Source organism: Pristiophorus japonicus, chromosome 11, assembly GCF_044704955.1.
Source record: "Pristiophorus japonicus isolate sPriJap1 chromosome 11, sPriJap1.hap1, whole genome shotgun sequence".
NCBI lineage: Eukaryota > Metazoa > Chordata > Chondrichthyes > Pristiophoridae > Pristiophorus > Pristiophorus japonicus.
The window spans coordinates 60514127-60536082 of NC_091987.1; the positions used below are offsets into that span (position 1 = coordinate 60514127).

General features: G+C 47.1%; 1 protein-coding gene across 2 annotated transcripts in view; it reads right to left on the reverse strand.

Moving 5' to 3' along the window:
* Positions 1-3367: 3367 nt before the first annotated feature.
* Positions 3368-21956, reverse strand: part of LOC139275736 (uncharacterized) — a 63517-nt gene continuing 44928 nt past the window's right edge. For both annotated transcript variants that reach the window (XM_070892928.1, XM_070892927.1), the window contains exons 3-4: positions 5805-5974; positions 3368-3557 (exon numbers count right to left, since the gene is read on the reverse strand). In XM_070892928.1, the coding sequence (XP_070749029.1) occupies positions 3485-3557; positions 5805-5974 (243 nt within the window). In that variant the 3' untranslated portion in view covers positions 3368-3484. The remainder of the gene's footprint in view (positions 3558-5804; positions 5975-21956) is intronic.

Sequence of the window (21956 nt, forward strand, 5' to 3'; positions counted from 1 at the left end):
TCCCCTTTTCCTAATCTGTCACCATTCAGATAATAGTCTGTCTCTCTGTTTTTACCACCAAAGTGGATAACCTCACATTTATCCACATTATACTTCATCTGCCATGCATTTGCCCACTCACCTAACCTATCCAAGTCACTCTTCAGCCTCATAGCATCCTCCTCGCAGCTCACACTGCCACCCAACTTAGTGTCATCCGCAAATTTGGAGATACTACATTTAATCTCCTCGTCCAAATCATTAATGTACAATGTAAACAGCTGGGGCCCCAGCACAGAACCTTGCAGTACCGCACTAGTCACTGCCTGCCATTCTGAAAAGTACCCATTTACTCCTACTCTTTGCTTCCTGTCTGACAACCAGTTCTCAATCCATGTCAGCACACTACCCCCAATCCCATGTGCTTTAACTTTGCACATTAATCTCTTGTGTGGGACCTTGTCGAAAGCCTTCTGAAAGTCCAAATATACCATATCAACTGGTTCTCCCTTGTCCACTCTACTGGAAACATCCTCAAAAAATTCCAGAAGATTTGTCAAGCATGATTTCCCTTTCACAAATCCATGCTGACTTGGACCTATCATGTCACCTCTTTCCAAATGCGCTGCTATGACTTCCTTAATAATTGATTCCATCATTTTACCCACTACTGATGTCAGGCTGACCGGTCTATAATTCCCTGTTTTCTCTCTCCCTCCTTTTTTAAAAAGTGGGGTTACATTGGCTACCCTCCACTCGATAGGAACTGATCCAGAGTCTATGGAATGTTGGAAAATGACTGTCAATGCATCCGCTATTTCCAAGGCCACCTCCTTAAGTACTCTGGGATGCAGTCCATCAGGCCCTGGGGATTTATCGGCCTTCAATCCCATCAATTTCCCCAACACAATTTCCCGACTAATAAGGATTTCCCTCCGTTCCTCCTTCTTACTAGACCCTCTGACCCCTTTTATATCCAGAAGGTTGTTTGTGTCTTCCTTCGTGAATACCGAAAGAAAGTACTTGTTCAATTGGTCTGCCATTTCTTTGTTCCCCGTTATGACTTCCCCTGATTCTGACTGCAGGGGACCTACGTTTGTCTTTACTAACCTTTTTCTCTTTACATATCTATAGAAACCTTTGCAGTCCGTCTTAATGTTCCCTGCAAGCTTCCTCTCGTACTCTATTTTCCCTGCCCTAATCAAACCTTTTGTCCTCCTCTTCTGAGTTCTAAATGTCACCCAGTCCCCAGGTTCACTGCTATTTCTGGCCAATTTGTATGCTACTTCCTTGGATTTAATACTATCCCTGATTTCCCTTGATAGCCACGGTTGAGCCACCTTCCCTTTTTTATTTTTATGCCAGACAGGGATGTACAATTGTTGTAGTTCATCCATGCGGTCTCTAAATGTCTGCCATTGCCCATTCACTGTCAACCCCTTAAGTATCATTCGCCAATCTATCCTAGCCAATTCATGCCTCATACCTTCAAAGTTATCCTTCTTTAAGTTCTGGACCATGGTCTCTGAATTAACAGTTTCATTCTTCATCCTAATGTAGAATTTCACCATATTATGGTCACTCTTCCCCAAGGGGCCTCGCACAACGAGATTGCTAATTAATCCTCTCTCATTACACAACACCCAGTCTAAGATGGCCTCCCCCCTAGTTAGTTCGTTGACATATTGGTCTAGAGAACCATCCCTTATGCATTCCAGGAAATCCTCCTCCACCGTATTGCTTCCAGTTTGGTTAGCCCAATCTATATGCATATTAAAGTCACCCATGATAATTGCTGCACCTTTATTGCATGCACCCCTAATTTCCTGTTTGATGCCCTCCCCAACATCATTATTACTGTTTGGAAGTCTGTACACAACTCCCACTAACGTTTTTTGCCCTTTGGTGTTCTGCAGCTCTACCCATATAGATTCCACATCATCCAAGCTAATGTCCAGACCCCATACGCTGACGCATCGCATGTGAGAACTAGCTTTTTACCTGGGTCAAAGAAAGTCAAAAAATTGTTGAGCAGGAGGTCCGTTCCTCTAATAACATGGCATTTCCAGTTTAGTTTTGCCAGCCAGCTTCTCCCCAGCAGTGCATGTGGGGTCTCTGGAGACAATCCACAGGGGAAGTCGGTTCATTGTCCCTTTGTGTGTGACAGAGAGCACGGCGCTGCCCAGGACTGGTACAATTTCTTTGGTGTAGGTCCTTAGTTTGGTGTTGACCCTTGTGAGTTTTGGTCTGTCTCTTTCATGCGGCCACAGTTGTTCAAATTGTTGAGCACCCATGAGAGATTGACTCGCTCCCGTATCCAGCTCCATGTTGACAGATATCCCGTTGAGTAGGACCCTCAACGTTATAGGAGTCATCTTGTTGTAGGAGCAGCGGCCATTGATCGTGTTGACCCGCTGTACATCGGTGTCCCGGGTACTGTCCCCACCATCTTCTGGTCCGCTTTCCGACCCATCCGATTCGTATACCAGCCGAGTTGCCGTTTGTTTGCACATGCGGGCCAAATGCCCTGTATATTCACAATTTCTGCAAACAGCCTGCTGAAATCGACATCCCTTTGACGAGTGCCCACCCCCACACCTCCAGCACAGACCTGTTCCATTGTTCAAAGTGTTCCCAAAGAATGAGCTGCGTCTGGCTGATCTCTCTTGAGCCTCTCTCAGTTTGTAGTTGATTGCTCGCATTGTGGGTTGATGAGGTGTGAACGGCCATTCCTGTGGTCCTTGATGGCTTCTGCCTACTGTCGAGAGCCTGTTCTCCCGGTTTTGTCTGTGTGTGGGGGTAGCAGCTTGTTCAGTGCTGTGAACGTCTTGTTCCAATATTTCGCTAGTTGTCGTACCTGCATTGTAGATCAACCTCGTTTCTTCTTCCCCTACCAAGAATGTCTGTGCAACCAGTGCTGCTGCCTCTAAGGTCAGGTTCTTGGTCTCTATGAGCTTTCGGAATATGCCTGCGTGGCCTATTCCTTCAATGAAAAAGTCTCTCAGCATTTCTCTCCTCAGTTCATCGGAGAACTCACATAAACTAGCCAACCTCCGAAGTTCCGCTATGAAGTCGGGTATGTTCTGGCCCACACAGCGTCTGTAGTTGTAGAACCTGTGTCTGGCCATGTGTAGGCTGCTCGCTGGCTTCAGGTGGTCTCTTACCAGTGTGCTCAATTCTTCAAACGACTTGCCTGCTGGTTTCTCGGGTGCCAACAAATCCTTCATTAATGCGTTTGTTTTCGAGCCACAGCTGGTCAAGAGATGGGCTCTTCTCTTGTCTGCCTTATCGTCGCCTAACCAGTCTTTGGTTACAAAGCTTTGCTGGAGCCTTTCTATAAAGTCCTCCCAATTGTCTCCCGCATTGTACTTTTCATCTGATCCGTTGTTCGCCATTCTGTGGATTCTGTAATCCCGTAACTCGTCACCACTGTAAAGTCCTGTCCCCTCAGTACAGATTCACACGAGGCATGTAGTGAAGTCAAGGTCACTCTGGACCTGCACCTTTATTTCACATCTCTGGAATGCTGCACTTGCCGGAGACCTCTCCTTATATACCTGTCTCTTGCAAGTGCACCCCTGGTGGTAAGGTATGCTGGTGGTTACAGGTCATATATAGCATGTTAGGATACAGTTATATATAATCATGTAAGATACATGACACAGATAATATTCTGCCTTCATGTTATTGCCCCCAAAGTGGATAAACTCACATTTATCCACATTATACTTCATCTGCCATGCAATTGCCCACTCACTTAACCTGTCCAAGTCACCCTGCAGCCTCTTAGCATCCTCCTCACAGCTCACACCTCCACACAGTTTAGTGTTATCTGCAAACTTGGAGATATTACACTCAATTCCTTCATCTAAATCATCAATGTATATTGTAAAGAGCTGGGGTCCCAGCACTGAGCCCTGCGGCACTCCACTAGTCACTGCCTGCCATTCTGAAAAGGACCTGTTTATCATGACTCTCTGCCTCCTATCTGCCAACCAGTTCTCCATCCACGTCAGTACATTACCCCCAATACCTTGTGCTTTGATTTTGCACTCCAATCTCTTGTGTGGGACCTTGTCAAAAGCCTTTTGAAAGTCCAAATACACCACATCCACTGGTTCTCCCTTGTCCACTCTGCTAGTTACATCCTCAACAAACTCCAGAAGATTCGTCAAGCATGATTTCCCTTTCACAAATCCATGCTGACTTGGACCGATCCTGTCACTGCTTTCTAAATGCGCTGCTATTTCATCTTAATGATTGATTCCAACATTTTCCCCACTACTGATGTCAGGCTAACCGATCTATAATTACCCGTTTTCTCTCCCTCCTTTTTTAAAAAGTGGTGTTACATTAGCTACCCTCCAGTCAATAGGAACTGATCCAGAGTCGATAGACTGTTGGAAAATGATCACCAATGCATTCACTACTTCTAGGGCCACTTCCTTAAGTACCCTGGGATGCAGACTATCAGGCCCCGGGGATTTATCGGCCTTCAATCCCATCAATTTCCCTAACACAATTTTCCGCCTTATGAGGATATCCTTCAGTTCCTCCTTCTCACTAGACCCTCGGTCTCCTAGTACCTCCGGAAGGTTATTTGTATCTTCCTTCGTGAAGACAGAACCAAAGTATTTGTTCAATTGGTCTGCCATTTCTTTGTTCCCCTTTATAAATTCACCTGAATCCGACTGCAAGGGACCTACATTTGCCTTCACTAATCTTTTTCTCTTCACATATCTATAGTAGCTTTTGCCTCCATTTTATTTCCCTCTGTCTCCCTGCATAGGTTCCCATCCCCCTGCCATATTAGTTTAACTCCTCCCAAACAGCACTAGCAAACACTCCCCCTAGGACATTGGTTCCGGTCCTGCCCAGGTGCAGACCGTCCGGTTTGTACTGGTCCCACCTCCCACAGAACCGGTTCCAATGTCCCAGGAATTTGAATCCCTCCCTTCTGCACCACCCCTCAAGCCATGTATTCATCTGAGCTATCCTGCGATTCCTACTCTGACTAGCACGTGGCACCGGTAGCAATCCTGAGATTACTACTTTTGAGGTCCTACTTTTTAACTCCTAGCTCCTTAAGTTCATCTCGTAGGACCTCATCCCAATTTTTTACCTATATCGTTGATACCTAGGTGTACCACGACAACTGGCTGTTCACCCTCCCTTTTCAGAATGTCCTGCACCCGCTCTGAGACATCCTTGACCCTTGCATCAGGCAGGCAACATACTATCCTGGAGTCTCGGTTGCGGCAGCAGAAACGCCTATCTATTCCCCTTACAATCGAATCCGCTATCACTATAGCTCTCCCATTCTTTTTCCTGCCCTGCTGTGCAGCAGAGCTACCCACGGTGCCATGAACTTGGCTGCTGCTGCCCTCCCCTGATGAGTCATCCCCCTCAACAGTACCCAAAGCGGTGTATCTGTTTTGCAGAGGGATGACCGCAGGGGACCCCTGCACTACCTTCCTTGCACTGCTCTTCCTGTTGGTCACCCATTCCCTATCTGGTTGTGTATCTTTAGCCTGCGGTAAGACCAACTCGCTAAACGTGCTATTCACGTCATCCTCAGCATCGTGGATGCTCCAGAGTAAATCCACCCGCAGCTCCAGTGCCGCAATGTGGTCTGTCAGGTGCTGCAGGTGGATGCACTTCCCGCATATGTAGTCATCAGGGACACTGGAAGCGTCCCTGACTTCCCACATATTACAGGAGGAGCATAACACATGTCCGAGCTCTCCTGCCATGACTTAACCCCTGGATTAACTTAATTGGCAACTGATAAAGGAAAAGAAAAAGAAAAAAGAAAAACTACTTACCCCCTTGGCTGTGACGTCACATTTCGATTTCTTTCTACTTCTTTTTGACCTTCTGCTCCTGCTGCAGCTGCACCGGCTGGCCTCTCTGACCACGAACTCCTGCTGGACCTTTTATAGGTCTCCCCACGCTGCCTCCGATGACGCTGCTCGAACTCCCCGCTCGCCTCTCCCTAAAAAAATGAAAAGAGAGGAGAAAAACAAAAGTGAAGGAAACAGTAACAGGTGGAGAAGTTAGGTTGAAATGTAACAAAATAAAGGTAGTTTGGGTACCACAGAACATAACTATGATTTTCATGATCTTAACTATGATGTCCATGACTTTTTGCCATTCTTACCTGACTAATCTATGATTTTTCAAAAATGTACCATGATAAAATGCATGAAATAATATAAAATACAAAATACTTGGATTTATATAGTGCCTTATCACAATCAATTGGAATTCATGAATTTAAGGTCCATTGTTTATGATTATATAGGAAAATATGTCAGCCATATTGCATCAACTGCCTCCCATAAATAACAATACAATTCTTGAGTATTGTGAACTTTATCTGAGAACCTCCACAATAGTGTTGGTTTTGATTGCTGAGAGGTTCAAATCAAGAGCCTGCAACAGGACAACAGTTCTTCCAAAATCTTGTGCTTGATAGAATTATAGAATGGTTACAGTACGGAAAATTGCCATTCGGCTCATCGAGCCCGTGCTGGCTCTCTGCAAGAGCACCCCAGCTAATCCCACTCCCCCGCCCTTTCCTCATAGCCCTGCAAATTCTTTCTTTCAGGTAACTCCCTTTTGAAAGCCGTGATTGAGTCTGCCTCAACCCATAGACAAAAAATGACCTCAATATGTTGAAAGGCAGAAGAATATTGATGACGAGGGAGAACCATCTGCATACATATTGCACTCATCACTGGGAAGCTACAAGGAATCCTGCTATGACTATCTGTTGCCTGAAAAAAATAACAATTAGTACAGGAATCCATTATTAATCAGAAATTTTGAGAGAAGTTTCAAATTGGAACGGCAATTGGTATCTCAGCCTCACAGGTCCTTATCATGGAAGCAGAACTGTTACAAGATATATTTCAATTGTGGAGCAATGCATGCCATTTATTCCTAGGTGAAATGAGAAAGGTAATCACATTCTTTGAAGCAAAACTTGGAAATGGATAAGAAATTGGCTAATAGCAATAAAACACAGCAAACTGGTTACTAATGTTGGCATTGAGGGTTGGAAAATACATAGGGCCCAAGTTTCCACATGATTTGCACCTGATTTTTAGGAGCAACTGGTGGAGAACGGACTATCTTAGAAATCGCAATTCTCCACATTTTTTTTTCTGCAGTTCTAGTCAGTTAGAACAGTTTCATTTTGGAACAGAATTTTTTCTTCAAAAGGGGGCGTGTCCGGCCACTGACGCCTGATTTCAAAGTTTCCACAGTGAAAACGTACTCCAAACTAACTTAGAATGGAGCAAGTGAAGATTTTTGTAGAACTGAAAAAACCGTGTCTACACATTAAAAAATCAGGCGCAGGTTACAAATTAGGCGTCCGGAACGAGGTGGGGTGGGGGGGGAGGGAAGTCATTAAATTCTATAATAAATCCTTATTTATACTTATACAAATATTATACAAATAAATCCAACCTGAATAAAAATTTATAAGCAAAGAAAAGATTAAATAAACCATCTTCCTACCTGCCAGGGAGAATGCTGCAGGAAGCCTCACAAGTTGAGGCAGCCGTTCGTTCCCGACGGCAGAGGGGGGAGGAGGAAGCCGTTCCTGATGGCGGGCGGGGGGGGAGGGAGGGAGTGCGGGCCCGACCGACCGACCGCAGCGGCGGGGGAGGAAGCCGTTCCAGACAGTGGGCGGGCAGAGGGAGGGAGGGAGTGCGGGCCCGACCGACCGAACGCAGCGGGGGGGGAGGAGAGGGAGGGAGGGAGTGCGGGCCCGACCAACCGACCGACCGACCGCAGCGGCGGGGGAGGAAGCCGTTCCAGACGGCGGGCGTGCGGGAGGAAGGGAGGGAGTGCGGGCCCGACCGACCGACCGACTGACCGACCGCAGTGGGGGGGGAAGGAAGCAGTTCCCGACGGCGGGCGGGGGGAAGGAGACAGTGAAAAGGCTGCAGGAAGCCTCAGAAGTTGAGCAGCCATTCCCGACGGCAGGGGGGGAGGCCGTCGGGAAACGGCTGCCTCAACTTCTGAGGCTTCCTGCAGCCTTCTCACTGCTGCAAGAAGCCTCAGTGCTGATCATAGAAGGGCAATATGCTTTTATTAAAAAATGTTCAAAAATTAAACAGCTACAAAGAACTACAAAAATGGCCGAGTGCCAATGTTTCCTTCACACTGCGCGTGCGCGAACGCTCCAACGCGCACGCGCAGGGTTGCCGGCAGGAAAAAAACTAATTTAAATGGTACCCGCCCCCTCCCACTTACAAAATCAGCGCGAATGGTAGGCTCCGCCCCCCTGGGCGCCGCGCCAAGCAGACATGGAGCTGCAGGGCGCTCCAGAATCGCGCGTTTTTTTTCCGGCGCCGTTTTCAGCGCGAAAAACGGGCGCCCGTTTTTTATCGTGTGGAAACTTGGGCCCATAGAGTTATAGAACAGCAGTGTAAAAAGATGGTTAAAATTAAAGTGAGAGGGACTGCTCTTAAAAATTAGTTGAACTATCTGCACAGCACTGCACACAGTGTCCATAATAAAACAGGGGAACTGGAGGGATTGATGAGACATAGGCTGTAATTTTAATCTGGAGGTGGGTTGAAAGTGTGGCACGGGGGGTTAGAAAGCAGTCGAAAAACTCGGGAGAATGAGTTTCCTGCAGGCGCTGCCGAATTTAACGTATGTGGAGCGGCTAGAAATGTTTTTCACTGCAAATAGTATCATCAAAGTCCCCGATGATGAAAACCATAACCGGGTGTTTTCAGAAAGGAAACAGGCTATTTTTTAGACTGAAGCAGGCCCCGAGGTGACTGAAACCCTGAAAAATGTGCTTGTTCCCATCAAGCCGAAGGACACGCCACTGACGGAGATTCAGCACTACAATCCTGAACCCCTGGAAATTGCTGAAAGTTATTGTTTTGGAACACAAGATCAACTGAATGAGAGGGTATCAGTGAATACATTGTAGCTTTAAAAAAAACTATCCATTCATTTCGGAAATTTTCAAGACCGAGCATTGCGTGACCGTTTTGTTTGTGGGATGAAAAATGAAACAATCAGAAGAAAGTTGTTGACAACCCTTAACTTGACTTTTGATTTAGCTTGTCAGACAGCTATGTCAATGGATGTGGCCAAACAATAGTCCCGAGAATTTCGCACCATTTCCAGTCATCAGACAACAGGTGAATAGCCTGCAGGTTATAAGTAAAAGATAGTTGGGCCCCACGGCCTCAGCAACTACCCAAGGTAACAGTGAACTGAAGTTGTACTATTGGTGCCCTGGACAACACATTGCTCAAAGCTGTCCATATGTGAAGGCAGAGTGTTTTTACTGCAAGAAAACTGGGCATCTTTCGAAGGCATGCCGACTGAAGAGCAAACCAGCTATCAATGCGACAAGTAGAAATCACCAGACACTACATGGCATTGAAGAGAGGCAACAGCAGGAGAAAGTTCTGGAGATACACGTCATCAGGAGCATGAGGGTACCTAACAGAGATTCACGATGTATCATCATCCAAGTAGATGTTGCAGTTGCCAGGATACCCATGGAAATTGACACTGGTGTATCCGTGAGCGTAGTATCGGAATCGCTATATCTCAACAGGTTGTGTGATTTTCGACTAGAGAAATCAAAGATAGAGCTGTGAGGCTACTCAGAAGAGCAGTTCGCTGTGGTAGGATGTATCACCATACCGGTGAAATACAAGGATCTGTTTCAGAGCTTGCCTTTCATAGTAGTGGCAGAAGTCAAGCCTGCCTTGATAGGTAGAAATTGGTTGGTATCATTGAAGCTGGATTGGAATGAGATTTTTTGTGTGGAAACAAAATTTGACATTAAGTACAGATGATCAGCTGATCACAGTAAGGCTGATGCTATGTCTAGGTTGCCATCTCCATCAAAAGTTACACCCAATAGGGAAGAAGTGTTCTATTTTTCATACATTGATGAACTGCCAGTCATAGCTGAAGAGTTTGGTAGAGCAACCAAACGTGACCCAGTTGTGTCAAAGGTGTATGATTACATAACAAATGGCTGGCCAAACCAGGTATCAGAGTGTCATGTATGTACATTCTGTTTGTAGCCACCAGATTGGGTCATTGTTGGAGGCCACTGAGCAGCACGCACATGGTGCTGCTCAGGTATAAAAGGCCAGCCATTTTGAGAGTCAGGCACTTTGGGCCTAAATAAAGCAGAGCCAAGGTCGGACCTTGCTTAGTTAAACACGACTCAGTTTGAACATAATAAGAACATAAGAAATATGAGCAGGAGTAGGCCATAAGGCCTCTCGAGCCTGCTCCATGATTCAATAAGATCATGGCTGATCTGATCATGGACTCAGCTCCACTTCCCTGCCCGCTCCCTATAACCCCTTATCCCCTTATCGTTTAAGAAACCGTATATTTCTGTCTTAAATTTAATTAATGTCCCAGCTTCCTCAGCTCTCTGAGGCAGCAAATTCCACAGATTTACAACCCTCTGAGAGAAGAAATTTCTCCTCATCTCAGTTCTAAATGGCCGGCCCTTATTCTAAGATCATGCCCTCTAGTTCTGGTCTCCCCCTCCAGTGGAAACATCCTCTCTGCAACCACCTTGTCAAGCCCCCACATAATCTTATACGTTTCTATAAGATCACCTCTCATTCTTTTGAATTCCAATGAGTAGAGGCCCAAGCTACTCAATCTTTCCTCATAAGTCAACCCCCTCATCCCCGGGATCAACCTAGTGAACCGTCTCTGAACTGCCTCCACAGCAAGTATATCCTTTTGTAAATATGGAAACCAAAATTGCATGCAGTATTCCAGAGGTGGCTTCACCAATACACTGTACAGCTGTAACAAGACTTCCCTGCTTTTATATTCCATCTCCTTTGCAATAAAGGCCAAGATTCCATTAGCCTTCCTCATCCCTTGCTGTACCTGCATACTATCTGTTGTGTATCTGTAAAGCATGCACTCCCATGTTCCGCCATCAGGGAGCTCATCCCCTGAAGTCCCAAGGGATTCCTGCATCCCTTGGGAGCACTGTATTTAAGCTGGCCACTAAGGCCTGTTCCTCACTCTGGAGTGTCTTATTAAAGACTGAGGTCACTGTTACTTTAACCTCCCTGTGTGCAGCCTCATCTGTGTTAGTAACGCGATAACTGGCGACGAGAATACGAATCCAATGCAAAGATGCAGCAAACTGTGGGCATCCTGGAGAAGTTCTCGGAGGGTGAGGACTGGGAAGCCGATGTCGAACGGCTAGACAGTACTTTGTAGCCAACGAGCTAGACGGAGAAGGAAGCGCTGCAAAAAGGAGAGCGGCCCTCCTCACGGTCTGCGGGGCACCGACCTACAGCCTCATGAAGAATCTTCTGGCTCCGGTGAAACCCACAGATAAGTCATATGAGGAGCTGTGTACATTGGTTCGGGAGCATCTTAACCCGAGGGAGAACGTGCTGATGACGAGTGCGTTGGAGAGGCGGGAGATCACTGAGGCAGGCCTATAAAAGGCCCAACGCGGCAGCAGTTCGAGGAGGTGCGTGGAGAGGCGTGGCTTGTGCAGCTGCAGCGGGGTGAGAAGGCAAAAAAGAAGTAGAAAGAAATCGAAGGGTGACATCACAGCCAAGGGGGTAAGTGATTGGCTGGTGATTGGTAAGTAGTTTTTCTTTTTCTTTTCTATTTCAGTAAGTAACCTTTAGCCTTGTTGTTGCCAAATTAAGTTAAACTAGGGGTTAAGTCATGGCAGGAGAGCTCGGACACGTGTTATGCTCCTCCTGTACCACGTGGGAAGTCAGTGTCCCTGACGACATGTGCGGGAAGTGTATCCACTTCCAGCTCCAGACGAACCGCGTTGCAGAACTGGAGCTGTGGGTGAATTAACTCTGGAGCATGCACGATGCTGAGAATGATGTGAATAGCACATTTAGTGAGTTGGTCTTACCGCAGGTAAAGGGTCCACAGCTAGATAGGGAATGGAAGACCAACAGGAAGAGCAGTGCAAGGAAGGTAGTGCAAGGGTCCCCTGCGGTCATCCCCCAGCAAAACAGATACACCGCTTTGGGTACTGTTGAGGGGGATGACTCATCAGGGGAGAGCAGCAGCAGCCAGGTTCATGGCACCGTGGCTGGGTCTGCTGCACAGGAAAAGGAGTGGGAGAGCAATAGTGGTAGGGGATTCGATTGTAAAGGGAATAGATAGGCGTTTCTGCGGCCGCAACCGAGACTCCAGGATGGTATGTTGCCTCCCTGGTGCAAGGGTCAAGGATGTCTCAGAGCGGGTGCAGGACATTCTGAAAAGGGAGGATTGAACAGCCAGTTGTCGTGGTACACATAGGTATCAACGATATAGGTAAAAAACGGGATGAGGTCCTGCGAGATGAATTTAAGGAGCTAGGAGTTAAATTAAAAAGTAGGACCTCAAAAGTAGTAATCTCAGGATTGCTACCGGTGCCACGTGCTAGTCAAAGTAGGAATCGCAGGATAGCTCAGATGAATATGTGGCTTGAGCAGTGGTGCAGAAGGGAGGGATTCAAATTCCTGGGACATTGGAACCGGTTCTGGGGGAGGTGGGACCAGTACAAACTGGATAGTTGCACTGGGCAGGGCCGGAACCAATGTCCTAGAGGATGTGTTTGCTAGTGCTGTTTGGGAGGAGTTAAACAAATATGGCAGGGGGATGGGAACCTATGCAGGGAGTCAGAGGGGAATAAAATGGAGACAGAAGCAAAAAATAGAAAGGAGAAGAGTAAAAGTGGAGGGCAGAGAAACCCAAGGCAAAAAACAAAAAGGGCCACTTTACAGCAGAATTCTAAAGGGTCAAACTGTGTTAAAAAGACAAGCCTGAAGGCCCTGTGCCTCAATGCAAGGAGTATTCGGAATAAGGTGGACGAATTAACTGCGCAGATAGCAGTTAACGGGTATGATGTGATTGGCATCACGGAGACATGGCTCCAGGGTGACTAAGGCTGGGAAGTCAATATCCAGGGGTATTCAGCATTTAGGAAGGATAGACAGAGAGGAAAAGGAGGCAGGGTGGCGTTGCTGGTTAAAGAGGAAATTAATGCAATAGTAAGGAAAGACATTGGCTTGGATGATGTGGAATCGGAATGGGTGGAGCTGCGGAATACCAGAGGGCAGAAAACGCTGGTGGGAGTTGTGTACAGGCCACCAAATAGTAGTAGAGAGGTTGGGGACAACATCAAACAAGAAATAAGGGATGTGTGCAATAAAGGTACAGCAGTTATCATGGGAGACTTTAATTTACATATAGATTGGGCGAACCAAACTGGCAGCAATGCGGTGGAGGAGGATTTCTTGGAGTCTATTAGAGATGGTTTCTTGACCAATATGTCGAGGAACCAACTAGAGAGCTGGCCATCCTAGACTGGGTGATGTGCAATGAGAAGGGACTCTTGTTGTGCGAGGCCCCTTGGGGAAGAGTGACCATAATATGGTAGAATTTTTTATTAAGATGGAGAGTGACACAGTTAATTCAGAAACTAGGGTCCTAAACTTAAGGAAAGCTAACTTCGACAGCATGAGGCGCGAATTGGCTAGAATAGACTGGCAAATGTTACTTAAAGGGTTGTCGGTGGATAGGCAATGGCAAACATTTAAAGATCACATGGATGAACTTCAACAGTTGTACATCCCTGTCTGGAGTAAAAATAAAACAGGGAAGATAGCTCAACCGTGGCTAACAAGGGATATTAAGGATAATGTTAGATCCAAGGAAGAGGCATATAAATTGGCCAGAAAAAGCAGCAAACCTGAGGACTGGGAGAAATTTAGAATTCAGCAGAGGAGGAAAAAGGGTTTAATTAGGAGGGGGAAAATAGTGTACGAGAGGAAGCTTGCCGGGAACATAAAAAGTGACTGCAAAAGCTTCTATAGATATGTGAAGAGAAAAAGATTAGTGAAGACAAACGTAGGTCCCTTGCAGTCGGACTCAGGTGAAGTTATAATGGGGAACAAAGAAATGGCAGACCAATTGAACAAATACTTTGGTTCTGTCTTCACGAAGGAAGACACAAATGACCTTCCGGATGTACTAGGGAACTGAGGGTCTAGTGAGAAGGAGGAACTGACGGATATCCTTATTAGGTGGGAAATATTGTTGGGGAAATTGATGGGATTGAAGGCCGATAAATCCCCGGGGCCTGATTGTCTGCATCCCAGAGTACTTAAGGAGGTGGCCCTAGAAAAAGTGGATGCATTGGTGATCATTTTCCAACAGTCTATCGACTCTGGATCAGTTCCTATGGACTGGAGGGTAGCAAATGTAACACCACTTTTTAAAAAAAGGAGGGAGAGAGAAAACGGGTAATTATAGATCGGTTAGTCTGACATCAGTAGTGGGGAAAACGTTGGAGTCAATTATTAAGGATGAAATAGCAGCGCATTTGGAGAGCAGTGACAGGATCGGTCCAAGTCAACATGGATTTGTGAAAGGGAAATCATGCTTGACAAATCTTCTGGAATTTTTTGAGGATGAAACTAGTAGAGTGGACAAGGGAGAACCAGTGGATGTGGTGTATTTGGACTTTCAAAAGGCATTTGACAAGGTCCCACTTAAGAGATTGGTGTGCAAAATCAAAGCACATGGTATTGGGGGTGAGGTACTGGCGTGGATAGAGAATTGGTTGGCAGACAGGAAGCAGAGAGTTGGGATACACGGGTCCTTTTCAGAATGGAAGGCAGTGACTAGTGGAGTGCCACAGGGCTCAGTGCTGGGACCCCAGCTCTTTACATCATACACTAATTATTTGGATGATGGAATTGAGTGTAATATCTCCAAGTTTGCAGATGACACTAAACTGGGTGGTGGTGTGAGAGGTGAGGAAGATGCTAAGAGGCTGCAGGGTGATTTGGGCAGGTTGGGTGAGTGGGCAAATGCGCGGCAGATGCAGTATAATGTGGATAAATGTGAGGTTATCCACTTTGGTGGCAGAAACATGAGGGCAGAGTATTATCTGAATGGTGGCAGATTAGGAAAAGGGGAGGTGCAACGAGACCTGGGTATCATGGTTCATCAGTCATTGAAAGTTGGCATGCAAGTGCAGCAGGCGGTGAAGAAGGCAAATGGTATGTTGGCCTTCATAGCTAGGGGATTTGAGTATAGGAGCAGGGAGGTCTTACTGCAATTGTACAGGGCCTTGGTGAGGCCTCACCTGTAATATTGTGTTCAGTTTTGGTCTCCTAATCTTAGGAAGGATGTTCTTGCTATTGAGGGAGTGCAGCGAAGGTTCACCAGACGGATTCCAGGGCTGGCTGGACTGATATATGAGGAGAGACTGGATCAACTGGGCCTTTATACACTGGAGTTCAGAAGGATGAGAGGGGATCTCATAGAAACGTATAAGATTCTGACGGGGCGGGACAGGTTAGATGCGGGAAAAATGTTCCCGATGTTGGGGAAGTCCAGAACCAGGAGACACAGTCTTCAAATAAGGGGTAGGCCATTTAGGACTGAGCTGAGGAGGAACTTCTTCACTCAGAGAGTTGTTAACCTGTGCAATTCCCTACCGCAAAGAGTCGTTGATGCCAGTTCATTGGATATATTCAAGAGGGAGTTAGATATAGCCCTTACGGCTAAAGGGATCAAGGGGTATGGAGAGAAAGCGGGAAAGGGGTACTGAGGTGAATGATCAGCCATGATCATATTGAATGGCGGTGCAGGCTCGAAGGGCCGAATGGCCTACTCCTGCACCTATTTTCTATGTTTCTATGTTTCTATGTATCGGTTCTACACATGCCAGTGATCTGAAGGTCAGGAAGTGGCGAGCTACGCCGCCGAGCTAAGGCGACTTGCAGGACAATGTGAGTTTGATGGCTACTTGGAGCAAATGCTCAGAGACTGTTTTGTATTGGGCATTGGCCACGAGACCATCCTTCGAAAACTTTTGACTGTAAAGACATCAACCCTTAGTAAGGCCATTGCGATAGCACAGGCGTTTATGTCCACCAGTGATAACACCAAACAAATCTCTCAGCACACAAGTGCTATCAATGTTCATAAATTAACTGGAACTGTGTTTGCGAGCAGAAATGTACAGGGCAGAACCCACGAGTCTGCAACTGCCAGCAGGCCTCAGGTGACCCAGATGACTCAGAGTCGGCAACAAAGGATGAATGCAAGGCAATTCACTCCTTGTTGGCATTGTGGAGGCTTCCATTCAGCCTATTCATGCCGCTTGTTTGCAAGAGCTGTGGAACAATGGGGCACCTCCAATGAGCTTGCAAACGAGCTGCAAGCTCTGCAAAGCCTGTTAACCAGCACACGGCAGAGGAAGATTGGTCCGTGGTGGATCAAAGCAATTTTGAGCCTCAGAGAGAGGAGGCAGATGCTGAAGTACACGGGGTGCACACATTTTCGATGAAATGTCCACCTGTAATGCTAAACGTAAAATTGAACAGCTTACCCGTAGCCATGGAACTGGACACTGGCGCTAGCCAATCCATCATGAGTAAAAAGATGTTTGAGAAACCGTAGTGCAACAAGGCATTCAGATCAGCCCTGAGCCCCATCCACACGAAACTGAGAATCTACACCAAAGAGCTTATCACTGTCCTGGGCAGCGCCATGGTCAAGGTCACCTACGAGGGCACGTGCACAAACTGTCACTCTGGATTGTCCCGGGCGATGGCCCCACACTGCTTGGAAGAAGCTGGCTGGGCAAAATCCGCTGGAACTGGGATGACATCCGAGCGCTATCACATGTCGATGAGGCCTCATGTACCCAGGTTCTTAACAAATTTCCTTCCCTTTTTGAGCCAGGCATTGGAAACTTTTCTGGGGCGAAGGTGCGGATCCACTTGGTCCCAGAAGCATGACCCATTCACCACAAGGCGCGAGCGGTACCTCACATGATGAGGGAGAGTGTGGAAATCGAGCCGGACAGGCTGCAATGCGAGGGCATCATCTCCCCAGTGGAATTCAGCGAGTGGGCCAACCCGATTGTTCCAGTACTCAAAAGTGATGGCAAGGTCAGGATTTGCGGCGATTATAAAGTAACTATTAATCATTTCTCACTACAGGACCAATACCCGCTACCTAAGGCAGACGACCTATTTGCGACATTGGCAGGAGGCAAGACATTCACCAAGCTCGACCTGACTTAGGCCTACATGACGCAGGAGCTGGAGGAATCTTTGAAGGGCCTCACCTGCATCAACACGCACAAGGGACTGTTCATCTACAACAGATGCCCGTTTGGAATTCGGGCGGCTGCAGCGATCTTCCAGAGAAACATGGAGAGCCTACTCAGGTCGGTACCATGCATGGTGGTCTTTCAGGACGACATATTGGTCACGGGTCGGGACACCGCCGAGCAGCTACAAAACCTGGAGAAGGTCCTCCAGCAACTGGATCGCGTAGGGCTGCGGCTGAAGAGATCAAAATGCATCTTCATGGCAAAAAAAGTGGAGTTTTTGGGGAGAAAGATCGCGGCGGATGGCATTCGGCCCACAGACGCCAAGACAGAGGCTATCAGGAACGCGCCCAAGCCACAGAACGTCACGGAGCTGCGGTCGTTCTTGGGACTCCTCAACTATTTTGGTAACTTCCTACCGGGGTTAAGCACCCTCTTAGAGCCCCTACATGTGTTATTGCGTAAAGGTGAGAACTGGGTATGGGGAATAAAACAAGTAATTGCTTTTGAAAAAGCCAGAAACATTTTATGCTCCAACGAGCTGCTTGTATTGTATAACCCATGTAAAAGACTTGTGCTAGCATGTGATGCGTGGTCGTACGGAGTCGGGTGTGTATTACAACAAGCTAACATTGCGGGGAAGTTGCAACATGTACCCTGTGCTTCCAAGAGCTTGACTAAGACCGAGAGGGCCTACAGCATGATTGAGAAAGAGGCATTAGCGTGTGTGTTCGGGGTAAAGAAAATGCATCAGTACCTGTTTGGCCTCAAATTTGAGCTGGAAACCGATCACAAGCCCCACACATTCCTGTTCGTTGAAAACAAGGGGATAAATGCTAATGCCTCAGACTGCATACAAAGGTAGGCACTCGCGCTATCAGCGTATAACTCTACCATCCGCCACAGGCCAGGCACCGAGAACTGTGCGGATGCTCTCAGTCGGCTACCATTGCCCACCACGGGGGTGGAAATTGCGCAGCCTGCAAACATGTTGATGGTGGCGCAGCCCGCAGACTTATTGATGGTCATGGAAGCATTTGAAAATGATAAATCACTTGTCACGGCCCGCCAGATTAGGACTTGGACCAGCCAAGATCCTCTGCTGTCCCTAGTAAAAAACTGTGTACTCTATGGGAGCTGGGCCAGCATCCCCGTTGAAATGCAAGAGCCAATCAAGCCGTTCCAGCGGCGAAAGGACGAGCTGTCCATTCAGGCAGACTGCCTGTTGTGGGGTAACCGCGTAGTGCTACCAAAAAAGGGCAGGGAGACGTTCATCTCGGATCTCCACAGCACACATTCGGGTATCGTAATGATGAAAGCGATAGGCAGATCCCACGTGTAGTGACATGGTATCGACTCTGACTTAGAGTCCTGTGCACGGCAATGCAGCATATGTGCTCAGTTGAGCAACGCGCCCAGAGAGGCACCACTAAGTTTGTGGTCCTGGCCTCCAGACCATGGTCGAGGATCCATGTCGACTATGCAGGCCCGTTTCTCGGTAAAATGTTCCTGGTGGTGCTGGATGCTTTTTCAAAATGGATTGAATGTGAAATAATGTCAGGAAGCACCACTACCACCACCATTGAAAGCCTGAGGGCCATGTTTGCCACACACGGCCTGCCTGATATACTGGTCAGTGACAACGGGCCATGTTTCACTAGTGCCGAATTTAAAGAATTCATGACCCGCAATAGGATCAAACATGTCACCTCGGCCCCGTTTAAACCAGCCTCCAATGGGCAGGCAGAGCGGGCAATACAAACCATCAAACAGAGCCTTAAACGAGTCACAGATATCTCACTCCAAACCCGCCTATCCCGAGTACTGCTCAGCTACCGCACGAGACCCCACTCGCTCACCGGGGTGCCCCCGGCTGAGCTACTCATGAAAAGGACACTTAAAACCAGACTTTCACTGGTTCACCCCAACCTGCATGATCAGGTAGAGAGCAGGCGGCAGCAACAAAATGTAAACGATGGTCGCGCCACTGTGTCACGGCAAATTGATCTGAATGACCCAGTGTATGTGCTAAACTATGGACATGGTCCCAAGTGGATCACGGGCACTGTGATAGCTAAAGGAAGGAATAGGGTGTTTGTAGTCAAACTAGACAATGGACAAATTTGCAGAAAGCACCTGGACCAAACGAGGCTGCGGTTCACAGACTGCCCTAAACAACCCACAGCAGACATCACCTTTTTCGAGCCCACAACACACACCCAAAGAATCAACGACACCACGCCGGACCAGGAAATCGAACCCATCACGCCCAGCAAGGCCAGGCTCACCTAGCAGCCCTGCAGGGCCAACAACACGTCAGCCCAGCGAGGGCACAGCCAACACACCAGAACAGACATTTGTACCGAGGTGGTCCACCAGGGAAAGAAAGGCTCCCGACCACCTCACCTTGTAAATAGTTTTCACTTTGACTTTGCGGGGGGAGTGATGATATGTATCTGTAAAGCATGCACTCTCATGTTCCGCTACCAGGGAGCTCATCCCCTGAAGTCCCAAGAGATCCCAGCATCCCTTGGGAGCACTGTATATAAGCCGGCCCCGAAGGCCTGTTCCTCACTCTGGAGTGTCTTATTAAAGACTGAGGTCACTGTTGCTTTAACCTCCCTGTGTGCAGCCTCATTTGTGTTAAGAACACAATACTATCCTTTTGTGTTTCATGCACAAGTACCCCCAGGTCCCGCTGTACTGCAGCACTTTGCAATCTTTTTCCATTTAAATAATGACTTGCTCTTTGATTTTTTTCTGCCAAAGTGCATGACCTCACACTTTCCAACATTATACTCCATCTGCCAAATTCTTGCCCACTCACATAGCCTGTCTATGTCCTCCTGCAGCCTCTTTATGTCCTCCTCACACTTTGTCCTTCCTCCCATCTTTGTATCGTCAGCAAACTTGGCTATGTTACACGCAGTCCCTTCTTCCAAGTCGTTAATATAGATTGTAAATAGTTGGGGTCCCAGCACTGATCCCTGCGGCACCCCACTCATTCTGATTGCCAACCCGAGAATGAACCATTTATCCCGACTCTCTGTTTTATATTTGTCAGCCAATCTTCTATCCATGCTAATATATTACCTCCAACCCCGTGAACTTTTATCTTGTGCAGTAATATTTTGTGTGGCACCTTGTCAAATGCTTTCTGGAAGTCCAAATACACCACATCCACTGGTTCCCCTTTATCCACCCTGTTCGTTACATCCTTTATTGCATACATAACACAGAGGAAGATATTTATACATACTTCTTTCGTAGGAATGAATTATCAGTGGATAAAGATTGTATCATATGTGGTGCAAGAATAGTTATTTCAAATAAGTTCAGGTCCAAATTATTCGGAGATCTTTAAGACCAGCACCTGGGCATGTGCTTGACCGAGAGTTTTGCATGCAGTTACTTAGGGTGGCCAGTTTTAGATAAGGATATAGGGCTGGATTTTCTGGTCCTTTGCGCTCTGGGTTTCGCCCCGGAGTGGTGTGAAAGACAACGTTCAGGTCTCCTGCGCCCCTTCGTGATCCTGCGGTCCGTTTTTGTGGAGGCACTCAGCAGCACCGCCGCGAAGAGCTGCGCCAGGTGTGCAGCACCTCTCGTTGCAACACCAGCAGTACTTTGGCCTTTTGCCCAATTCGTCCGCCTGGAAGTACGCCCACAATGACTGCCTGGGAAATCAGTACGGTCCGGCATAGCCGGTGGCGGTAAGTGCAATTTTTTGTTCCTTTTTTTTAGTGATTAGTGTTGTGGTGGCGTGGGCAATGTTTTGGGAATGTTCTTGTACTTTTTTCTTAAGGACCCCCTGTGTGTGTTAGTGACATCGTAAAGAATATATCATATGGCCCAAGTGTCGTTGCTGCTAAAATTGTTTCTCTAAAAACGAGGCATTATGAAAGCATTATGGGATTCTTAAAGGGGCATCACCTTGTGAAATTAAAAAGAAAATTATGTAATAATATGCAGTTTTTAGCCCTTACAGCTCATAAGAACATAAGAAATAGGAGCAGGGGAAGGCCATTTGGCACCTCGAACCTGCTCCACCATTTAATACGATCATGGCTGATCTGATCATGGACTCAGGTCCTCTTCCCTGCCCGCTCTCCATAACCCCTTATTCCCTTATCGTTCAAGAAACTGTCTATTTCTGTCTTAAATTTATTCAATGTCCCAGCTTCCACAGTTCTCTGAGGCAGCGAATTCCACAGATCCACAACCCTCTGAGAGAAGTAATTTCTCCTCATCTCTGTTTTAAATGGGCAGCCCCTTATTCTAAGATTATGCCCTCTAGTTCTAGTCTCCCCTATCAGTGGAAACATCCTCTCTGCATCCACCTTGTCAAGCCCCCTCATAATCTTTCAATATCACCTCTCATTCTTCTGAATTCCAATGAGTAGAGGCCAAACCTACTCAACCTTTCCTCATAAGTCAACCCCCTCAACCCCGGAATCAACCTTGTGAACCTTCTCTGAACTGCCTCCAAAGCAAGTATATCCTTTCACAACTATGGAAACCAAAACTGTACGCAGTATTCCAGGTGTGGCCTCACCAATACCCTGTACAACTGTAGCAAGACTTCCCTGCTTTTATGCTCCATCCTCTTTGCAATAAAGGCCAAGATTCCATTGGCCTTCCTGATCACTTGCTGTACCTGCATACAAAACTTTTGTGTTTCATACACAAATACCCCCAGGTCCCGCTGTACTGCAGCACTTTGCAATCTTTCTCCATTTAAATAATAACTTGCTCTTTCATTTTTTTCTGCCAAAGTGCATGACCTCACTATTGTGTTCCAAACACGGATGAGACTGCACACAGGGAGGTTAAAGTAACAGTGACCTCAGTC